This window comes from Centrocercus urophasianus, unplaced genomic scaffold (assembly GCF_019232065.1).
Source record: "Centrocercus urophasianus isolate 14NV4802_14NV808 unplaced genomic scaffold, USGS_Curo_1.0 seq_33, whole genome shotgun sequence".
Lineage (NCBI taxonomy): Eukaryota > Metazoa > Chordata > Aves > Galliformes > Phasianidae > Centrocercus > Centrocercus urophasianus.
Genome location: NW_024884900.1, coordinates 578,347 through 601,726, shown reverse-complemented (window position 1 = coordinate 601,726; position 23,380 = coordinate 578,347). Strand labels below are relative to the sequence as shown.

General features: G+C 41.2%; 1 protein-coding gene across 8 annotated transcripts in view; it reads left to right on the top strand.

The window, feature by feature from the left end:
- SGSM2 (small G protein signaling modulator 2) overlaps positions 1–23,380 on the top strand; it is a 43,519-nt gene that overhangs the window by 9,891 nt on the left and 10,248 nt on the right. For 5 of the 8 annotated variants that reach the window (XM_042830059.1, XM_042830058.1, XM_042830061.1 and 2 more), the window contains exons 3-15: positions 6,738–6,900; positions 8,659–8,820; positions 10,728–10,795; positions 11,301–11,446; positions 11,834–11,968; positions 13,180–13,304; positions 13,866–13,933; positions 15,686–15,849; positions 16,410–16,539; positions 21,401–21,551; positions 22,124–22,188; positions 22,632–22,777; positions 23,135–23,263. In XM_042830059.1, coding sequence (XP_042685993.1) covers positions 6,738–6,900; positions 8,659–8,820; positions 10,728–10,795; positions 11,301–11,446; positions 11,834–11,968; positions 13,180–13,304; positions 13,866–13,933; positions 15,686–15,849; positions 16,410–16,539; positions 21,401–21,551; positions 22,124–22,188; positions 22,632–22,777; positions 23,135–23,263 — 1,652 coding nt within the window. Of the gene's footprint in view, positions 1–6,737; positions 6,901–8,658; positions 8,821–10,727; positions 10,796–11,300; positions 11,447–11,833; positions 11,969–13,179; positions 13,305–13,865; positions 13,934–15,685; positions 15,850–16,409; positions 16,540–17,969; positions 18,105–21,400; positions 21,552–22,123; positions 22,189–22,631; positions 22,778–23,134; positions 23,264–23,380 lie in introns of all 8 variants that reach the window. The other 3 variants (XM_042830060.1, XM_042830056.1, XM_042830062.1) reach the window with 2 other exon arrangements.

Sequence of the window (23,380 nt, the reverse complement as noted above, 5' to 3'; positions counted from 1 at the left end):
TGAGTCTGTGTTCCTATCCCTATTTGGAAACAAATGGAACATTATAAGTGATGAGTAATACCTTGAAAGTAGTTTACAGAGATTCCACATCATTTCAGAAACGCATTAGCCCTAAGAGAGACTATCATAATTGAGGGGAGGCAAATATTTTTTCACACAAATTTAAAAGCTTTTTGATTGTGCCCCAAAGTTGACCACTTTTAAGTAATGAGCAGAGTGTTAGAAGGAGGAGAAATAGAAGAGTGAATATTAGCTTTGCTGTGAAATCAGATTTTGATCTGCACGTGCTTTTAGAAGTGAAATACAATTTCTCATGCTTTTTAGAGCACTCTGCTAAACGTGTTATGTTAGCTCTGGGCTATCAAGTTAGAGTGCATCCAGTTATTTAGAGGAACCTCAGTTATTTTGATTCACCATAACAGTGTTTAATGGAAACACTTCCATTTTCTGAAGGGTCCTTGAAGCTTAGTGGTAAAGATTTTAAAGAGATGTGCCCACCGACTTCCATCCCTGATGTGTCCCAGCCAGGCCTGTCTTTAGAACTGAGGACTGTCCATTTAAATACCTTTTTATTCCCACACCACCTTCTGCAGGGACTTACTGTGAAAGTGATGTCTATGTTCTGTTTGTGTGGTAGAGCACAATGCAGGTAGTGAGTGTCTAGGTCAACTTAACTATTAAAATGCACCGCCTTAGGTGCTGAGTTCCAGCTAGCTGCTGCTTTTGCTGTGCTTCCAGGGAGGAAATGAAATAATTACCAGTATTGAAGAAACATCACCAGCAGCCAGGGCAGGTTACTAGGTAACCTGTGAGCTCTTTAATTCCAGAGGTTTATGTGCTTAACCTTCAAAATTATTGCAACCCTGAAAGGAAACAATTGCAGGTATTCTTACATCATTCATAACCCATACTATGATGTTTAAATCACAGCAGCAGATGGCTGAGGAAAATGTTACTTTCAAATGGCCCACTTGCTTTTGGTGCTTTTTTTTTTTTCTGGTGTCTAAGGGAATCTTTCAATCTCAGTTGCAGTGATTGCAGCAGACTTGGGTTTTGATGACTGATGTATTGAAGATCAGGTGAGGGAGGAGGGAGTTGGAGTTTGGCTGTAGCATGGCTCTTTCTTTGTTGTCTTTGTCTGCTGCCCCACGAGCCTGAGTGGATTTGTCCTGTGAAGTCTGGACAGTCTGTGATCCTTGGTGTTTGAAGACAGGATGTTAAATGGGGGTTGAGACTTAAGCACACTCTTGATATTCTGTTTTTCTCTCTTGTATAAAATGCCCAAAGCAGCACTCTTTAGACAGAGGAGCGTATTGGGATACATCCTCTACAGTCATTTACTTCCTGGGAAGAGTGCAGGTACAGAGTGCTTCTCGATGACATGGCATGCTGTAACTTGGTGATAAGTTTCGTTTCAAACTGGGCAGATCTGTGGCTACGTGGGTGCAGCAAGAGCATCTTACTGCTTCTTTGTCATCCTCCTCCTCTTACTTGTTCTTATTTTCTTCAAGCCTCGTAAATCCTATTGCCTGTGCACAGTTTCCATGAAAACAAGGTATTTAAGTAAGGAAATAAATCCTGTAAATAATCCTTCCACAGGCCTTCTTTTCTCTGCTTGCCACACTTCCAAACTCATCACTGGAGCTCTTTTATTTCATAGTCTGTTAATTCTTGTCAAGATCTTAATAAAGGGGGAAAAAAGGAAGTTGTTCATCTGACACTGCAAGACATCCTTGCTGAAATCATAAAAAGGTGACATTCTTTAAAACTTGTTGGAGAAGGATTACTTTTTCTGTAAATCAGTAATATATCTGCTCTTAATTAAATTCAGTGGTGGATACTGCAGGGGATGTTCCTTATAATTGGCTGGAGTTGATGAACTTCTAGATGGCTGCTGTCAGCTGAATGATGTAAGAGAATTATCTGAGCTGTGTAGATTTTCTTCCAAGCAGTGCTGCTCCTCCAGTGCGCCCATAATGGGGATCTGTTTCTCTTTTTCGTGCATGTATTGTAGCTGTGGTGCCAGTAGGGAGCACAGGCTTTCTGAGCATAGCATAGTTTTTACCTGTATGCACGTGAACATAAATAAAGGCAAATGTATGTGTGTACAGGCTGCACTAAGTGGAGCTTAAGGGATGTAATTGAGGTAGTTGTGTGATGTCTGCTGCAGAATCTGGGCACATCTGTGGATCTGTTGGCAAGGCTGCAATTACTTTGTGCAAATAATGTTGGCTGAAGAGTTCATCATGTTCATCAGTAACTGGTGTAGACCAAGGCCTTCTCTTCCAAAAAAGATACCTGACCTGGATTTCAAAACTGAAAGATATGGAGAATCCCCCTTTTCTGTGGATGTTTGTTCAGCATTCCTGCAGATAAAAATATGCACCTTACTTCTAGGATGAGGTAATCTCTTTTTAGTTTCCAGACTGCAGTTTGCTTTCAGGCAGAAGTGGCTCCTCAAATAGTTCGTATTTCCCTCTGCAGAGACATCTGAGTGTCACTGTTGTCTTTAAAAAGATTCTGAAGCTTGAAATGATTTTTTGCATGTTCATCAGTTTCTGCTGAAGATTCCTTTCTGTCTGAGCTTGGTTATGTGTGTGTGTGCAGGAGAGTGTGGCTGTGGGTGATGCTGAGGAGGTGCCATGGGATGAGTGCCTGCCTCTGGGCATGCAGTAAGCAAAAAGGCCTACATGCATCTTCCAGGCTGCTGACCTCTTTATCTAATGTGCTGTGAAGCTCTTGTGCAGCTTGCTGTGTCAGAGGGCTGCTCTGAGGAGGTGACATCTGTCCTGTCCCATATGTTGGAATAGGAACGCATCTGTTGAATGATGTACTCCATTCCTTGAATGCTTCTCAGTTTAGCTGGATATAAGCCACTGTGTGTCTGAAACTTATTCAGATTAAGTCAGGTGTGAATTTCAAGTCAATTGGCTGTTGTGGAGTAATGCTCTTGTATAAAGGAGCCCTGAGTGAAAAGCTGAAGAAAGCAAGTACTGCTGGCCTCAGTCTGGTGGTGGAGGCGAAGGAGGTGATGTGCAGGTGAGACACGTTGTGGTTGGGACTGAAACCTAAACCTGGACCTCAGGGTGCTTTGCACATAAAACTGGATGTGGTGCATTAATCTCATCCGGTGGTACACATAGCGTGAGGCAATCCAGGAGCTAACTCCAGCATGTCTGCCCTTGCAGATAACTGCTCTGCGTGTATTGCAGTCGGTTGGGTACTGATGCTATGCCAAGTCCTTGTGATGAGAAATGTCACAGTGGAATAATTAAATACTGGAGCTTCAGGGGCAGTCACTGTGGAAATTGCCCTCCATGGCAGCTGCAACATTTATTAGTAATTAAAGCTGTGCCTGCTATGCTTTTCACTAAATTTGCTTCATCAATATTTTATTGTTCTAAAGAAATAACAACAAAAAAAAAATACAGTGAAGGTGGGAAGAGAGCCTGTTTCCTAAGCAACAGCAGTGCACTTGTTTGCAGTTATTTTTAAAGGCAGGTTGCTTCATTTAAGATCTGGTATCAGTTATTACTGCATTGCTTTAAGCATCTGGAAAGCTGCCTTTTTTTCATTTTCTTTATTTCTAATTGAAGGCTGAGCAAAACAGCAGCTGAGTTAGGATTCTTTGTGATGATTGTGAGACAGGATCTTGGGCTGTGCTGTGAAGAGCATCCCCTGGTATCATCACTGTTGTTCCCATCCCACTCTGCCTGGCCTTGCACAACCCTGTGTGCAACCAAATGGTGCTCGCCCCCGCTCCTGCTTCTCTTTCAAATGCACAGATGCTCCCTCTTCCTCTAAGTAGAAACAGCCGTGCTTGCAGAGATGTCATCAACTCTGGGCTCCAACTTGTAAGACTGCAGGCAAACAGGCATTGCCTCTGCCACCTACAGATGTCCTTTGATTGCAGCAGATGTTTGCCAATTTGAGCTGACTACTGAGAGGTCAGGCAGGGATGTGCCTGTGTCTCCTGGCCCTTCTTTCATGGAATGGTGCTCTCTTTGGCTTTTGCACGTGATATGGGTGAAAAAGCAAGGTAGTTCTGAGGCAGTGGTCTTCTCTGAGTATTTGGTTGTTGCTTCTCTTGGACTAGTGCTCCTTTGGGATCAGCCTCAGCCCTCCTGCAAGCAGCAGTAAGTGGTGCCAGGACAGTTATTGCGCAGTAGTTTGGGGCCAGTTGTGGCAGTGCCCTAATTATGGAGAAGTTATTGGTGTTCCCTACTTTGGGATGTGATTTGTGTCCCAGTATGCGTTTATACAGTGCTTGATGCAGTGAGACCTTAGAGAAATAAAGTAAAAACTACTTTTAGAAAATGTAGGATATTCTGTTCTTCCAACTGTTGGTGCAGTTTGAAGTGAAACTGGAGGGTAATAACCAATGGAGGGATCACAGGAGAAGGTGGGTCCCCATTTCTTCAGATAGATAGTATTAAAGTGTACAAATACCTTGTACCACTCAGTGAGGTTTTATTTGGACTGCAGTGATTTGGAAGCAGCATAGATAGGTCAGTATTTCCTTTGTGTACTTTCTAGTTCAATAGAAACTTTGTCTATTTGTCCTGGGGATAAAGGAGGTGTGGATTTGAATAGCAGAAGCATTGATACTGAAGGTATCGGTTGAGTACTGTGAATGTTTGAATGCTTTTATTTATTGAGAGAGTCCAGCAACAAAACAAGAGAAAAAACCCAACAAGTCCTTCATTATCACTAAGTACATGAGACATGCTATTTCATTTACACAAGCTGCCCTGCTTGCCATGGGCTTGCAGATCTCCTGGGTTCCCCGCTCGCTGGAGGATGGCTGCATGTGTGTGGGGTTTTCCTGTGTTTGAGTTGTCCCTGTTGTTCAGCTGTTGAAGCTGATCACAGCACAGTGCATCACAATCCTCTGGATTTGACATGCCTAGCAGCAGCATTTATGTGACATGTCTCACATTAGACAGTGCTGAGGTAGTACCCATCTCTTGTACTTGCAGATGAAACTGAAGATTCTGTTGAGTCTTTCCCATGTAGGTGATGCAGCGAGGGAATATGTGAAATTTGTTCTGAAGAATTTTCAGTTTAATTAAATTTAGCAAGGGCTAAGATGGAGGAGTAGAGAGTATGTTGATTTCTGTTTTACCGAGAATCAATTCAGGGTGCATAGTTAGAAGATTTGATTTTGCTAAATCAAGTTACTTGGATCCTGATTTATTAAAAAAAAAAATTAGATGAACAATCTAAAGCCACATGAGCAATCTGAGCCATCAATATTTAATTCTACTGGCTGTTCCTCTGGGAAATTAGGGATTTTCACGGAAAGTTTACCTTTTGTCAGATTTTATCCAATATTGCTTAGCTTAAAGACATATCTGCCTTCCCAGTTGAAAGCAGAATAGTTGTTATCCCACAACATGTTTCCCATTTCTTTTCTAGTGCTGTTTTCCACACTTGAAAAGCAAATGGCTATATTTTCAGAACGCACACTAGGTTAATTTCTGTAATAAAGATATGTTAGTGGGAAGCCAATTAGAGATTTCTTTTTTCCAGAATGTTAATGTACAAAATGTGAAGTTATGAAACCTCAAAAATGCTTCTCTTATTTTTATTTTTTTAAATTCATTCAGCAGGTAGTTATTCAGTCTTGCAAAGCAAAGAAATAGGAGAGCAGTGCTAGAAATTAAGGAAGCATTGTAATAACTTCATACAGATGCATCCCGTGATCCTTCGGCTGCTGCAACAGCTTCTAGATTAGCTAAATGCAGGAGATGTGTCCATGTGCTGTTAAGTCTTGCCTAGGAGTCAGGGTGGGTTTCAGGGGCTCAGCAGAGAGAACAGTCTTTTTTAGACACAGGCTTTTGGTTAGCATGGGATCAGAGACCATTAAGTACCGTTAGTCTTCAGGAAATGCTCAGCACCTGAAGGTGCAACAAAATGCTGCCTTCTGTCAAAATTAGCTGCCAGATCTTGAAAGAGATGTGATGTATATCAGAGCAGATGGACTGTTCATTACTCGTAACATAAATTTCACTTGGCCATTCTACCTGCAGTTTATTACAGAACAAGCTGCTGGCATTGAAGCAAGGAGAGCATTGCTCAGGTGTGGAACACAGGCTCTTCTATAAGGCCTGGCAGGCCTCTGGGTTTCAGTGAGAGTGCACGCCTTGCAGATGTCATTTAGTTGGGGTTTTTCCTCCTTGTGAATGAATTGATCTGTTCCTCGTGTCTTTTGTGGACGATGTTGACTGGACAACTCATCTGCAGTGAAGTTTCAAAAGCTTGTAGATGGGAAGCTTTTTTTTTTGTTTCTTTGGTTGTTTTGTTGGTTTTTTTTTCATTGTTGGTGTTTGGGTTTTTTTTGTTTTTTTTTGTTTTGTTTTGTTTTTTTAAATTAATATGTCATTTTCTTTTATTTTTCCTGCTGCAGTTTAAATGAGACCAGGTTAGGTTTCTTGGCAGGCTGAAATGAATTGAATTGGTTCTGCCATGAGGATTTCATTGGAGTTTTTGCATTTGGTTTCATCTTCAGTAGAGTCTGGAATTCTTTCACTGTCAGTAGCTTACAAGGTGCTTGTGATTGCAGATTATTTACATACTTGCATTATCTGATTTTGAGATCTAGTTTGTCTTTCTTTCTGCAGCTCTCTGTTCTCGTGTCTCTACGCCTGTCCGGTTTGTGTTAGCAGATAGCACTCACCAAGAGAAGGCTGAAGGACAGGAGTGCCCGTGAACGTATCTCCTTCCCTTTCTTGCAGGTGTTGTGGAAGCATGTCTCCTGCACATGCTGAAACGCAGGGCTGCTGGCTTCCTGCGAACCGACAAGGTAGCTGCGCTGTTCACCAAAGTTGGCAAGACATATGGAGTTGCAGGAGACATATGCAAGAAAGTGCAGGAGCTGCAGCAGCAGGTGGAGAGCAGGTGAGGATGATGTCTGTTTACTAGCAAAATTCACACAGTATTTATGAAGAGGATACGGAGATCACTTGGTAAACACAGAGGGCTTTTTCTTGGCCAAATTTGCAGAAGCTTTGAATCTTGAGTGTCAAGTAAGACAGATGTTTTAGTTTCATCAAGCTGACAGCAGAAGGACAGAAGTTAGGAAGTGAGCCTTTAGTGTTCAGCTTCTTACAGTGCAGAGGATTAAAATGTCTAATCCATGCAAAGCAACAAAAGTTACTGAGAGAGTGCTCACAGTCTGGGTATGGTGGACCACCAAAGAAGTGAAGGGAGCATTATCAGTATGCAAATGTATTTTGGTCACCTGTAATTGAAAGGTTAAGAAGTGAACGTTCACCATGTCGGAATATCCAACTTAAATAAAAATGTATTCTGCTGGGAATTTTCTTCAAAATTATATTTCTACCACTTGAAGCTATGCAATAACGACAGAAAGCATAGCACATTGGGATCTCCAAAGAACAGTCCCATCCTGCTCCTGCATCAAAAACACCATCCTCACAGCATGCCTGAGGCAGTGAGCAACTGACCCCCTTCTGGTTGGAGTCAAATGGATTTGTTGGGCAGCAAGTAAATTCCACAGAATGGAATGGCTCAGAGACCACCTTGTTGGCCAGTCCCTGCACTGTTGTTTACATCTGCACTTGGGAAGTGAATCTGCTTTGTCTAATCAGCTCGCCATCCTGTCACTCACTAAAGCACAGCATTAAGCACCCCATTTCTGCACTGGCCTTTCTGAAGCACTGGCTAACATTATAGGAAGAACCAGGGAATAATGGCTGTAAGCAAGCTACCAGCTGGCTTTGGATGCTCATTTGCTTTAGTTCTGGTTTCTCAGTTTGATGTTGCTTATCTTTGAGTTGTCTTGCTGTCTTTCTGTAGGAAGTAAGAGAGAGGATCTCCCTGCCAAGGCTCCGGCACAGTTGGTGCTGTAGCTGCACGTGGTGCTTCACAGAGAATGAAAAGATGGGCCTGTGTCCAAGGACTGCCTGACAGTGGTGTGGCAGGAGCTCTGTAGAACTGCTCTGCCTTTGTTAATCTCAAACCCTACTCCATGCTTCTGGTCTCAGTAGGAATATTTCGTGCTGAAACAGCTCTGTGCCCTTTGGGATCATGGCTAGCTTGAGTTTGATGGTAGAATCTGAAGGCAAGAATCTATTTTTTTATTTTAGCATCCTCTATGTAGCTTTCCCAAATAAGTATGAAGATTTATTTGATAAGAAGCTAAATTCTGTTAATCAAATGCAACTTACTTTATGTTGCACTTGGCATTTTGTTATGTTTTCATTTTTTTGACAGCTGCAGTCTGCTATAGATTTGCTGCCTGCTCATTTCAGCCTATATAGCATGTGGAAGTTCGAATGTTGGGATTTTTCTAAAGCACCAAAAGCAAAAGATATTTTTGCTGATGGACTTCCTCACCCAATGTACCTATTACAGGCCTGCTTGGGGCTATATTTAGGGATTGCTTGGTATCTGATTTTAGTCCAAAAACTGAAGTGTCCTAAACCACTCATTACAGCTGTGATTTTCAAAAAATCCGTGACTGAAATCCTGAAACCAGAGGTGGTGAGTGCTGACGTAGCTGGTATACAGATTTGCATTTGTCAGACACGTGCTGTGTTTTCCAGCACCTCTCTGAGTAGACTTGTCTCTGGAAGGATTCCAGTGAGAAAAGACTGTGAACTTTGGCAACTTTTATCTTATGTCCTTTTTCAGGAAAAATCAGCCAAACATGCAGGAACCCCTCAAGAGGCAGGGATCAACCACAAACAAAACGCCTGTACTGACTCCTCAGGCCATCAGACATATATGGGTTCGGACAGCACTGATTGAGAAAGTGCTCGACAAGATTGTGCAGTATATTGTTGATAACTGCAGGTAAAACAAGAATCAAAAGTGCGGATGTTTGTTGAAGGTATTTTGTATCCTCTGTATTGGTGCATCTGCTGATACTTGAATACTTTCAAGGTGTTTTTATTTTTTATTTTTTACTTCCACATGGTTCACCATATATGACAAAGAGAATTTGATCACAGTTGTTCCATGTACTGTGGATATTCACCCTACTGGCTTCTCCATCCGTGCTAGTGAGTTAGGGCCACGTCCTTAAATGTAAGTGATTTTTGAGCCTCAATTGCAGTGAATAAAGCATATTGCTTATGCATTTTTATGACAAATGTATGTCACAACACTCCATGTGTAAGTCCTTCAGCTCTTCTGATCTTGTGGAAAATGATTTGGAGTTTGAGCCCCATCTAGCGGGAGAGACAGCAGAGGATAGTGACATTTTGAGAAATATGGGTGTTTGGATTTTTGGGCTATGTGTTTTAAAGTTAGCCTTGCTGCTGTGGTGGGAATACTTTTGGTCACTGCAAGAACTGCTCTTTGTAGTAGTCCATTGTTCTTGACAGTGTTTCAAGAACATTCCTCACAGATAAACAATATATTTTAAGAATGTGTGAATCTCCTGGTCTCTGTGGAAAACTGGCAGCATTGCTTGCAGAGGATTGTTATTTGTCTCTATATTGCATTAGTGTCTAAAGCCTCAAATCAATGTGCTGGGTAAACACATCTAGCAAAAGGCAAGCTCCTTCCTCTTGAGCTCAGTGTCAAAAATAGATGAGGCAGAATGTTCATACTGAGAGGAAGTGACTTACTTGAGATTATGTGGCTGATGTATGGAAGATCAGAAGTAGGGATGGCAGTAATGTTATTAAATATAAAAATTTGGAGGGTATTTTAATTGAACTGATTGTTCTAGACTTCCTTTATGCTCTATGGAGATCTAGTCAATGTTATTGATTGCGTTTAGGAAATTAATACTAAAGCAAGTGTCTAAAATAGGCCAAATTAATTTCCTTATAACTTCCTTGCAATATAATTCAATGCACTTAAAGAATAGTTAGAGAATAATGTAGATTGAAAAGACTTTCAGGATTACCAAATCCAACCATCAGTATGACCTACCAAGTTTCATCATTAAACCATGTCCCTTAGAACCTTAGTTTAGGACATGCCATGTAGTAAAAGCCTTCTAAATACTTGCAAACCTAGTGCAACAATTCTTTGGAGATCAGTATGTGAGCCAGTCAAGCTGTATTACAACTTTTAGAGGAGATGCATACATCAGCAAGTAGCAACTGCTCTTTCTCTACCTGTCTAGTTCAGGGAAGGATGGGTTTTGGATCCCTTTGGTCCCATTTCTGGTGGTTTAGGTAGATGGTTTGCTTATCTGCCCATTGTGTGAGAATGTGCGTTTGATAATCACAGCTAAATTCTGTTGTTGGAATTTTTTTTTTGCATTAGAACTGTGACTAAAATCAAGCTTGGAAAATGTGTTCTGATTCAGTATGTGTGCAGCACTATGGATGCTCAGCCTAGATTCCATTTTCAGTCTTGGTAAAGCTCTTAGAACTCTAAACTCTAAAAGCTTCCCTTTTGTATAGGTAATTTAATTGTTTAAATTCACTCTTGAAATGAGCATTTTGCCTCAGTTTTTATTTTTTATTACGTTGACCTTATAGATGACTTCAGTAGTTCTGCTTTCTGCCTGCACACAGTCAGTGTCCACTGGACTCCAAGGGGGCTCGCACCAAATATTGAAGAAATTGTTGTCAGTTTAACAAAGAAAGCAGCATATCCAGCTTCTCTGTTGTTATCCATCTTGCTTTATTTGGCTTATTTTCTGATAAGCAGAAACATGATAGTTTTAAAGCCAGTTAAGTAATAGTATTGGTATAGTAACAGCCAGTGTTTTTAACTGGACTCTAATCTTTTATTCCTAGTAAATATTATGAAAAAGAAGCTTTACTAGCAGATCCTGTGTGTGGCCCAATACTTGCCTCTCTTCTAGGTGAGTTCTTGCAAAGTTACTTCTTATCCTAAAGAAAATAAATTGCTTCTTAAACCATTTTATATTATAACTGTACAAAAGGTGATTCTTATCTCTAGCACATGGTTTGACTAACTGTAATAGAGCAATAGAGCAATAGAGGAGATGGTGTTTGTTGCATTCAAGACCAGTAGAACCAGTACTGTTAATTGTTGGTTAGATCAGAGGACAGAATGGAAATGGCTTTTTATGGAACGCTTGCAAGCAGGTTGGAACTATAAATGCTTCTGTGGCAGGGTATTGTGTACTAAAGGAATATTTTCATGCAGCCGTTGATATCAGGACCTGATATGTTATTGTACATAGTATCTATATAGTGGGCTGGCTGATCCTGTAGGATCATTAAGTGATAATTAATAATTCATCTGTTTTAGAAGAAAATCCCACTTTCAGTACTAGGCTGGCAGTGTAAGATTCAGTAGATTTGCAGGCAGAGTCATGTTTCTGTCCTGGGCTCTTTTCTTAGTTGGACCATGTGCACTGGAGTACACCAAGCTAAAAACAGCTGATCACTACTGGACAGACCCTTCAGCAGATGAACTTGTTCAGCGACATCGGATTCATGGAGTCCATGGCCGCCAAGATTCGCCTTCAAAGCGCCCAGCACTAGGAGTAGGTATTTTCTGTGCAGCTGTTTCAGAGTTACAAGGCACAAATTGACAGTAAAAATATCCCAGAAGGAAGATATGTGAATTTAAAACAATCCTTCTTTTTTTCTTCTGTAATGGGCCAATGTCCATTTGGGCCCAAATATACTGTTAAGAAAAGTTTGAGATCCAGAACTAAATTATATGGCCTTTAACGTGTGTTATTTGACCAGATAATTCACAAGAAATGAGCTGTCTTGGCCAGGGATGAGGAACAGCCTGCATAATTTCTGCAAGGTTTCTTGGCTCCAGAAATTCCAGCCCAGAAACTGCTCTGAATGGAGCTGTCAGTAGAGCCATTCCCATCCTGCCTGATCTGCCTTGACTGTTTCTGTGTGTGTGTATTTGCTAGATCCGGAAACGACATTCAAGTGGCAGCACATCAGAAGATCGCTTTGCTGCTTCAGCAAGAGAGTATGTGGAATCTTTGCACCAGAATTCCAGAACACATCTCCTATATGGAAAAAACAATGTCTTAGTCCAGCCCGTAAGTACGCTGATTTTGGGGCCAATACACACAGCTGCTGCGTATCTGCGACTTCAGAAGTTGGGGAGCAGTGACTTTCCATGTGTGGTCACAGAGATTGTAAGGGACCAGTTCTGTAAGATCAAGGGACCTGATGGGATTCACTTCAAACTACAGAGGGAATTAGCAGATGTTATATCTGGACTCCTCAACTGTTTACCAAAAATCATGGGAGTCAGGAAAAGTTCCTGCTGACTGGAAGCTACCCAGTGTTATACTTATCTACAAGGAGGGCCCAAGAGGAGGACCTGGAAAACTACAGACCTCTTGGTTTAACCTCAGTCCCTGGAGAAGTTATGGAGATTTTCCTGGGGGACACTGAAAGCAATTAAAGAACAAAAAAAGTCATAGTTGATTTGGAAGATTAAGTTGCATTAAATAAGCAGCTTGAAAGGATTTGGTGAATGGGGGTTTTCATCTTTATATAAGTGAATTCAGACTTGAAACTTAGTAAGCTTTAAAGATACTTTGGAGGATTGACTGTCACAATAACCTATCCAGTGCAGCAAACCCAGATATGAAGTCTAGATCTCTGTGGTCCTCATTTCATAACGGAAGGAGAAACAGAATGAGCTGTGCATTTATGAGAGCCTAAGGTTGTGTCTTGTCTGCAAGGAAAGCATTTTGCAAAGGTGAAGGGAGCTGAACTGAAACGGAAACTTCTGTCATCTGGCAACTAGAGAAACAAAGGATATGTATGCAGTGATGCCAAATTTTCCATTTTCTCTACTATTTTTATATGTGATTCAGTATGATCATTGTTACTGAATTTGTGAAGTTGACTTCATTATCACTGACAAAAAGATATAAATATCATAATGTAGTATCCATTGAGAACAAAGCTGATAGTTCAGTGTCTTGTCTCTAAGGTGGATACTTCAGTGCTCCATCACTGTGTCATGCTAAATCTTATTTCTTGCGTTCACTCAGAAAAATGTTTGTTGCACTCAAGATTTAAATGCCTGGATGACAGAGTCGTGAAGGATTTGGATGTTGAAGTGTAATTAGGCCAAATGAAAATAGTCTGACATGTACAGAATGTGGCCAAACTTAGTGGGCTGAGGGTTGGAATTAAAATCTCAGAATTGTGGAGGGGTGAACAAACAAGAGGAGAAGAAGAAAAAGCTGTGTGTACACTTGAATCATCTTTTTCTGTTTATTTCTGCAAACAGAAGGATGATTTGGAGGCGATTCCTGGATATCTCTCACTTCACCAGTCAGCAGACAGTTTGACATTAAAATGGACTCCAAATCAGCTAATGAATGGAACCCTTGGAGATTCAGAGCTGGAGAAAAGGTAGTCACTGCATTCAGAAAAAGACTGGAAGCATTTGTGGTGTTTATTTCTTTGCATATTGACAGTAATGGCATAAGTGTAACAAAATGGATTTAATTGAAGGGCTTCAGAACAGCCCTCTACTGTTGCTTTTGATACTAAGTTGTAGAGGTTGTTCTCAGAAAGGTTCAGAGCTGTTTCTAGTGTTTAATCTGTAAGCCTGAGCCCCAGCAATAATGTGTGCAAGACAAAAGTGAACTTGCTGCCCTGAAACCCAGCTACAAGCCTACCATAAAGTCTGTGCCCTGTGTGTTTTAATGTTAACCAGAACATTGTTCTGACCTGGGGAGGTGGGAGTGGGAAGGGGGCCAAAAAAAGGCCATTCTGAAAAGGCTGGTGCCAGGTGTACCTACTATGGAGTACTAGTTCTTTGGTTTTTTTACTTGACTGTTGATTTACCTCAGCTGGTCACATTTAGCAGCAGTTTTTAACTCAGCAAATTCTCTTTATTGCATGCTTGGAACTACAAGCACTCCTGAATGCAGAAAAAAAATTGTCTTGCACTTTTTCCTTTTCTCTTAGCGTTTACTGGGACTACGCGTTAATCGTGCCGCTCAGCCAGATCGTCTGCATCCACTGCCATCAACAACGTAAGCATAAAGCTTCTCGTGGGGGTACCCTCAAAGCCCCTGCCTGCCAGATTAATGTTAATGCTGCTAATGCTGCTACCATTTTACATGGTGCTTGTTAGGGATTTAATGCAAAAGGAGGCAGACCATTTTTCTTCTTCAGATGTCTTCAGTGAAAACCTGGTAAGATCTTCTCTGCCTAACAGTGCTCCAGTTGTCACTTGCTTTCTTTGTTGTTTTTTTTATGCCCTTTGTTTTTTTTCTGAGTCATCTGTGCAGAACAGTACTTCTGGGAAACTGTCAGCACCAGTTATTAAATGTAGATGTGTTGGTTCTGTGAGCATGAGCCTCAATCCATGGACTGTTACAAAATGACAGGGGGGAAAAAAGCAACTTCTGTCAGTGGGATTGTCAGCCTCAGTAGAAATGGAGTGCTTGTAACACCAAGCCACCAGCTGCCCATAGAATTCTGACTAGCCCATCCTGCTCGTTTTAGAGAGAGGGGGCTGAAGAAAAGTCTTCCATTGCTTTCCTTACTATGAGCTTTAAGTCAAAATCACAGAGCAAAGAATGAAAATACAGAAGTTTTATTTGGACTCAGATTTGAATTGTGTGTGAACTAAAGGAACTTTAGAACTAAAAGCCTATTTTAAAAGACAGTTTGTATATACTGCTTTAAAATACATGAAAGCCACTTGGATGATCACTTTCCCTCTGTGCCATTAACACAACTAGTTATACCATACCAGCCCAGGCATATGGGTGTTAAAACCTGGAGTCCTAGCTAGAGGACAATTGCAACTCTTGCTCAGGTCTGTTTGCCTCACTTGAATGACCCTTTCCAGAACACTTTGTGCCTGCCCAGGATCTCAGTGGCTGATCAGATGCCTCACTGCTTTGCAGCAGTTTCTTAGAGAAGAGGGAATCAGGTGGCAGACGTGAAATACAACATCCTTTGGTTTTGTTCATTGAGAAGGCTGTTTCAGTAACAGGTGCCAGGTGTATACACAACATGATTTTTGTTGTTTGCATAAGATGACAGACACTTGGTGGTCCTGCCACAGCACCTACCTACCAGACTGGAACTTGCACTGCTATGCTATGGAACACCTCCTGCTCTTGAGACATCTCCCCTTTACCAGGTGCCTCTAGATGCCATAGAGGGAGAAATATCAGAGGTAAAAGTTTCAAAAGCACTCTGCTGAGTTATGTTCCTCATTCATTGTATTTTGGAAAATGAAATTAAGAATCTAATTCACTTATGTGCTTTTGAAAATTGAACACAAAATTCAGATAATTACGCTTGAAAGAATACCCAGAGGATCATCATAGAATCATAGAATGCCCAGGGTAGGTTTCATTATTTGTGATAAGTTTATAGTATAGTGACAATGAAATAGATGAGAAGAATTTACAACAGCAAATATGACTTGCTAATTCTCACGACAAAAAAGCTTGTTATATACATTAGGCTAATTTTCATTCTAAATTATGCGTATTTTGTCAGCTTATGCCCATGTCCAGATACTTACTTATTCTTTTATTTATTTTACTAATGTTCAGAATCACTTTAATGATTCTGCATGAGGCCCATCCCAGTTTGTTGTATCCTGGACTTCTTTAGGTCGAAAGGACTGAGCCCACCTATGTTATACTGTGACTTAGAAGTTTACTTATCTACTTAGAGGTGGTCATAAATAAAACTTAGAAGGTAAGAGCAGCAAATAGAGATTATTATGTAACAGTGTGGACTCCCCTTGTCCTCCTTTGCAGCAGAAAGCAGATGGACGTTAGTCTTGGTGAGTCAGGATGGAACTCAGAGACCTCCGCTGCACTTCCCTCAGGGAGGTCACCTCCTTGCATTTCTTTCCTGTCTGGAAAATGGTCTTCTGCCTCATGGTCAGCTGGAACCACCACTTTGGTCCCAACAGGGCAAGGTACTGCCTTTTCTGATGAGCTGCTTGTGGTAGGGCTGATCTTATAGTCTGTGTGCAACAGCACCCTGCCTCACAGAGTCCAGGCATTACTATAAAGCAGATGGAAATCAAAGTGGAAGGCAAAAAAACTCTATTTAGTCCAGTTTCATTTGCGTTAAGATTGTCCTTAAAGTTTGTTTATACCTTCATTGCTACATTGAGCACTGAACTGGAATCTGCTGTCTCATTAAAATATGAAAGGTCAGTATTAGTTGCAGGCTATAGGGACTGAGTCTCTAATGGTCTGGGATATACTTGCTGTCAGGGACTGAAAAAGGTGGACTGAAAAAGCTGGTGCTCACCTTCTATGGGTTGCAAGAAAAAGTTGTGTTTTAAGCACAGAGAAAAGCTGCATTTAATACTCATAAAGCCACCTTCTGTCTGTGATTCTAGTGTTGTTTTCTGCCAACATAGAAAGCTTAGTTGTAAGACTTCAGATGCCAGAGATCCAAGGTAGTTAGTTTGTTGCTCTGTTAGCATTTGGTAGCTGAATTAACATATGAGATCATTATTTTCTCTAGGGTAAGGTATTTCCAAAGCTTCGAAAACGGAACAGCAACAAATCAGTGGACTTGGAGGAAATGCCAGCTGAAGACACTTCCACAGACTATGTGTTCAGAATTATCTACCCAGGACACAAGCATGATAACAGTAAGTGCCTTTGTTCTGCTTTGTTTAAAAACAAAACAAAACAAAACAAACAAAATAGCCACAGCTAAGAAAACCTGTTTAGGGGGCAGGGAGTGGTAATGGGAAAATCTACCACAAAGTTATACTGACTGATAACCGTGATCTTACAGATACAGCAGACTGTAGGTCTCCTTAACAAAGTTAAACTTGTTTTCTTCAAGGAAATGGACTGGAGGTGGGAAATGTAACATTTACTCTGTGTTTTGCAGAGGAAGTTTTCAAAATACTCCCCTGGGCTTGCAAACTGAGACCAAAATGTTGTTTTACTATCTAGGAGAATTTTTGGTTTTGAAGTGAGGATATTTTAATTGGCCATGCTGCTTGCTCATAATGTTTCTATTAGAAAAAAAATAAAACAAAGCAAAAACACCATAAAATCATCTTAAAATACTCCAAAGAATTCCCTGGGCTGAGTTTACCTGGCTTGGAAGCAAGAACTTAACAGTAGATAAATAAATGCCCTTCTGAGGAAACAATGAATTCCCAAGCACCAAACCACCTCATGTCATCAGTGAATACAAATTCCTTACATGCAAGAAGGCATTTGAGCTAGTTCTGTAACAGCTCTCACTCCTCTTATCAAAAAAAAAAAAAAAAAAAAAAAAAAGGCCAATTTCCCAGGAAGAAAAAACCCTAAAATTTTACAAGGAATTTAGATTTACTGTTTATACTGGGACTTACTGCAGCTAAGAAAGCAGAAGTCTCAACTGTGAGCCCTCCTCACCCTATGGGACTGAACCAGAATGGTAATCATGCTTTATTAGGGTTTCTGACTTGACACAGGTAAGTTTGTGTGCTCACACACTAGCAAAAGCATCTTCTTCCTTTGCCTCAATCAAGGGGATTGCAGATTCCGTGGGCACGTTCAGCACAGACCTGCCTGTTGAGTGCAGGACAGAGCTAGCTCCTGCCACAGGTTTCTGTGGAGGTAAGCCTGTACCCTGCATGTTTGCAGTGCTGGATGGAGCTGGGAGCAGACTGTGTCCTGCCCAGATGCATCTGGCATGGGTATCAGAGTGGAAAAGAGGAGGCCATAACATAGATGTGGTACGGTGGAGGGGAGCTAGCTGGAGCCTTGAATTCCCATGGAGTTTTGCTAAAGAGCATAGTTGCCTACTGCAGGCTGGCACTGGGACCTTCCTCCACTGCCGTGATCTGACTTATGTGCCCTGGGAACAGCCTGTGCACAATCAGAAGCTAGCCTGTGTTTGATGGAGCATGCTATTTCTCTGTAAGAACTTCATTTTTCATACCCACTCACACAGGAGCTTGTGCCCTCAAGGAGGGCAGGATTCAAACCCTTTGTCTTTGCTGAACATGTCCTTTTGAGCTTTCCCGCAAAATCAAGTTCTCTCTTCTTATGCTCCTCTTTCACTATTTTCTTTGAGCAGTAACTATTAACTACCACCACTTAGCTGCCAGCCGCTCTGCCTCTGTTGACGATGATGAGGAGGAGGAAGATAAGCTGCACGCAATGCTATCAATGATCTGCTCTCGGAACCTCACAGCTCCTAATAGGATGAAAGGTTTTTATCCTCCTCCCTCTGTGTCCCAGAGCTCTATTGCAGCTCGTTCCACTGATGCATACAACAGTGTTGGCATTATTACCGGGCAAAACGTTTCACTCGGTGCCTTGAGATCTAGAGATTAAGTTGTCTCTGCAGAGAGGCTGTGAATGTGCTCAGAACCTATGGGAAGTGGAAACAGCAGCATCTTCCCTCTGGCATGAGCATTTGTGCTGCAGAACAAACCGATCTTTTTTTCCAGAGGCTTCTTGCCCCGCCTTCATAAAAGCTGGATGCTAGAGCATGTTCTCATGGGAGGAGGGATCATTACTCACGTACAGTATAACAAACTGGGGAGGGCAGCCTCATACACGGGATCAGAGAGACACCATTACAGTAGTATGGCTTGTGCTGGGCCGAGTCAGAAATGGAGAGTGCCTCTGCAGACAGAATAAGGAGAACAGAAGTGTAGGGAGCTACAGTGTGAGCCCCAGGATGGCACAAGCGTGGATAATTCTGCAAGGTATAGAAGCATGCAGAGGAAATTGGAGATGGGTGCTTTCTTGTGGTCGGATGGTTTCATTCCATTTCTTCCATTTGTAGGCTAGGTGCTTTCAGGTGATCAGCTGCAAGACTCTGCCCTCCAAAACTTTGTCATCTCATTCTTTTCCTAAAGCTGTTTCTAAGACCTATTATGTTGACATTCACAAGAAGTGTAGCATTAACAGGCATCCAGGATGTAGTACTGTGGTTCTGGAGACTTAAAAAGCCCTTGCTTCTTCAAAGGAGGGAGCTGTATAGTGTATGAAATCCATTCCCAAGGCCAAAGGCCTCCCACATAGCTAAAATTCTAAAGCTTGTAGTTGTTCAAATGTCATCCAGGCCCGTCCAATAGTTCATGTGAAATCCTTTCCCTCCTCTAGGCTTACCAGTTCTGCACAGCTTCAATGCCACCAGACTTTTGGCCTCTTGAGTGTGCATGCCAAATCTGGCATGCTCCTGTTACAATCAGAACAAAAGCTTCTACCTCTTGCTGTTAACTGGAATTTATCAGCAAGAACAGAAAGTTCTCTTATCAGGCTGTAAAGTAGCTGTCAGAAGTTGGACAAATGCAGAAGTAGGAAGGAGAGCAACTGTTTGCAAATTTGATTCTTTTCTATATTTTTCATTCACTGTTAGCATGTTTGGCTTTTTTTCTGGTGTTTGTTCCCGCACAAAACCACAGTATATCTGGAGTCAAGATAAGGCATGCTGTTAAACAGCAATGAGTTTAGTTCTAAATGATTGCCCTGGTCTGATGGAACCACCTTTAGGAGACTGTAACTGCTTGCATCTGTACAGTGTTTTGGTTAGCTAGGATATGTGTATACAGAGATTCTCTTGGTATGTTAGCCCATGTGTATCCCAAGAGAGTAACCCTTAGCAGCCAGTAAAGCCCAGCCCAAGTTAACAGAGATTTCTCGGCAGGCATGGGTGGGAAGAAACTCCAAAATACATTGTTCCCCTTGAAGAAAGATGCTGTTTCAGAAAGTTCCTCTGTATCTTAATTGATCACTTCTGGATGTTAGTGATGACAGGAAGGAAGAAGGTCTGACGCTGCCACGTCCACTGATAAGAGGCCAATGCTGTGACCTAAAACGTAAGGAGCACAATTCAGTCTTTAGGCAATTTTAAGTCATCCTACTCGAATGGCTGTCAGATAACTGCTTTTTTTTGTTTTTAATCTTAAGGGTATAGCTAGGATTGTGTCTGCTATTTGAGTAGTGACTCTTGCTGAAATAGACTGGAATGACTGTTGTCTGTCCAGCAAGATCCCTTTTAAATAATGACAACGCTGTTGTAGCAGGTTTGCTGGCCATTTGCTTTTACATTTTGCAACATGCGCAATTTTTGCATGTAGCTGAAGTTACAGATAACACCACAACAGTTAAATAAAAGATGCTGTTCACTCTAATTCTTCATTAATTCTGGTACCTTTCATCTGAATCTTTAGGTTCTGTGGGGTTCTTTTCTTTGTTCTCTAAAATATAAATATATATAAATATATAAATTAAAGCTGGAAAAATCTACTTTTCTTGTCTGTAGAGGGGATGCAAAAAATAAGAACTAAAAATGTTTGCCCAATTGTTTTCATTTGAACCAAATGAGAAGCTGCAATAAATACTGGGTCATTCAGCTCCTTCCTGAAGAATTAAGGTGAAGAGCATTTTTTCATCACACTTTGTTTTGTGAAGTGAAATTACACATGACTGCTTCCGCATGAGCCTGTGCTTTTTCTGTTAACAAATGGTTTTACTCCCACTTCCTCCTCACCTATGCCCATTTTTTAATAGGCACTACTAAAATGCTTTCTGCTACCTTGATGTAAAATGCATGAGATGGTTTGGATTTGCCCCTACTACCACCCAACAAATGTATGTCTTAAAAGCACGGCCCAGGGGACTGGATTTTGCTTACAAATGTTAATTCAGTGGCATACAGTATTATGGCATTTGCCTTAATTTTAATCATGGGTGAGCTGAAAGGCCAGTTATTTATTTATTTATCATAATACAAAAAAACCACAAGTTCAAATGCCAGCTGGAAAAGGTAAAGAGCTGAAGCCAAGCTTTATAAAGGCAACTGGTGTTTTTTTTTCTGTTGCCTTACTGAAGGTGGTTTAGAAAGCTAATAGATTTTGGTGATGACTCGAGAAGCCGCACTGTACCGCTGTGTGTTTTCCTGCAGAGTGTCCTACTTTTACAACATGTAATTGATACTGGTAGGGCTTGAACTGTCCTGTGCTGCATGCTATAGGATCTGGTTCTAAGTCGGGGGGAAAGAAGCATCTGAAAATAACTGAATCAATCAATTTTTATTTCTTTTTATGCTCGAACTTCACTCTAGCTGGACTAGCAGTTGCATGGCTGATTTGAGGAATTACAAAATGAAATTGTAAGACCTGAGTTCAATAGGAGATCAGGCTAAACTATCTCTTCTAGCTGTAAATAACGTTGGCGTTGCGCAGGGACCAATTTTAGTTGTTAATGCAGCACTTGCTTCTGCTCTCTTGAAATATGGACTGGGATGTGTGCATGGGCATAAAAAGGGCAGTGGTGAAGGGACTGGCCTCAAGTGAACATGCACAGCATGCTGCTAGTTTTAGGTGAAAGTGAGAGCAGCATTTCTGAGGTAACTAAGGTGATGCTCTCTGCTTTTTGGAATCAAGGTTCAAAGCCTGCTAAGAAGTAAAGCATGAAGCCGTCAAGCTGCACAGAAGGCAGAAGGATGAGTAAGAGTTGATGGCCTGCTCTTTTGTTTAATTTTTTCTTCCCTAGACACCAGTGAAATGATAGAGATGCAAGGTTTTGGGACAAACTTGCTTTCGTGGCAGCTGGAGCACTGCAGCCAGGGCTCCTCATGCATCTCCTGTTCAACAGGCAGCTCTCCCTACGATATACCCAGCTGTTGCAATTGCATCCACGACAGGTAAGCAAGCTGTGCAGAGAGCTCAACTGGGAAAACTTGTGCCACAGTTAAAAGCAGCAATGTTTTATTAGTTTCTGCAACAGAGACGAAGGATAACAGTTCAACAGTTTTCAAATAATTTCTGACCCAAAAAGATAAAGTTATATAGCAAGAAACTTAGTTTGTTGAAACTAACCTATTAAGTTAGACTCGTATTTTGATTAAAAAAAAAAATTGCAATGTGTTTTTGTTGGGTTTTTTTTGTTTGTTTTTTGTGTAGTTTCATGTAATTCGACTCTAGAAGCATGATCTTTAACAAGCAATTAGCAACTGTAACAAAGGGCAGCAACTCATCTAGTTTGACAACGACCTTTACAATGCTCTGAAGCAGTTGTAGCTAAAGGCACCAGATTAATCTGTTTGGAGCCAAAATTCTAGTGGGAATCTGCTTAAAGTTTTATTTCTAGTTGTTCCTTAGCTAAATAAATCGTAGCGCAGCGAAAGAATCCCTATGTGAAGATCATGGGGATCAGCAAGTTCACAATGGTTTGTGTCCCTGTGACCTAACGTGTTCCCATAATGTGTCTCCACAGGACTCCATTAAAGATGCTGTGTGAAGGCATGAAGAGGCAAATAGTTTCCAGAGCCTTTTATGGATGTAAGCAAAGCTTCTTAGATCCAGTCCTTGTGAGACCATATGCTTACCTAGAAAAGATAATAGGTGTTTTAAAAAGGAGTCCAAACACAAACTTATTGTGAGTCAGGTCAGCTCAGGACACTACATTGGTTGTGACACAAGTATCATAGCTTGGTAACTCAGTTATTGGTGGGTTTTAATATAGCAATGGGAGGAGCCGTGCTCAGTGCAGACAGTGTAACTTTACACTGCTGTATAATGCTCTGCTTGGATTTTACTTGTCTGCGTAAGACTGATTTAATCTTTGGCTCCATCGCAATTCTTCAGTTCTATACAGTACAAATGCAAGTTTATTTCAGGTAGGAGCATCAGTGGCAATTTTAAAATGTCACAGCTTGATCCTGAAGAGGCTGCTGATATTATATAGCTCCTTTTATAAAAGTGCACCTCCTCCCCAACCGCAGGGCTTGCCTACTGCCGTCATTTGTCAACTGTGCGAACGCATCTGTCTGCCCTAGTGAACCACACCATTGTCCCACCTGACAAGCCATCCAGTGCTGCAGGGGGCCTGACCAAAGAGGTCTGGAGCAAGTACCAGAAGGACAGAAAAGTAAGTCACAGAGTGCCTGTATGATGATTAAACTCGCTCCAATGTGCTGGTGTGGTGAGCATGGCATCCCTTAGAATTGTTTGCAGGAAACATTAAAGGTGCTTCCTGGTCTTCCTAGGCTGACTTCTCATGGAAGGAAGTCGATTTTATCTTTTGCTTCTCTGATGACAGCAAAGTTATCAATGAAATCCAAAGCAATTGATCTCATGATGACTCTAATCTATTAAAATTAGATTGTTTTCATAAAAGACACAACTTTATTGAACTGGATTTATTAGTCTCTGTAGTTGGAATTCACTATATATGAGCATGCCTGAGGAAAATAAAGATGTATTCTTTTTCTCCTAACTGCCGCAGAATTACAAGGAGCTGGAACTGCTAAGAAAAGTTTATTATGGTGGAGTACAGCATGAGATTCGAAAGGAAGTATGGCCATTCTTGTTAGGTCACTATAAATTTGGCATGGCCAAAAAAGAAATGGACCAGGTAAGTACAAATTTCTGGGTATAAGAATTATATTTGCATAACAAGTTTTGTTTTCTAAGTAGCTAAAGTGTTAGCTTTTATTACGGTTTAATATTCCAAAGGCAAAATGCTACCGAG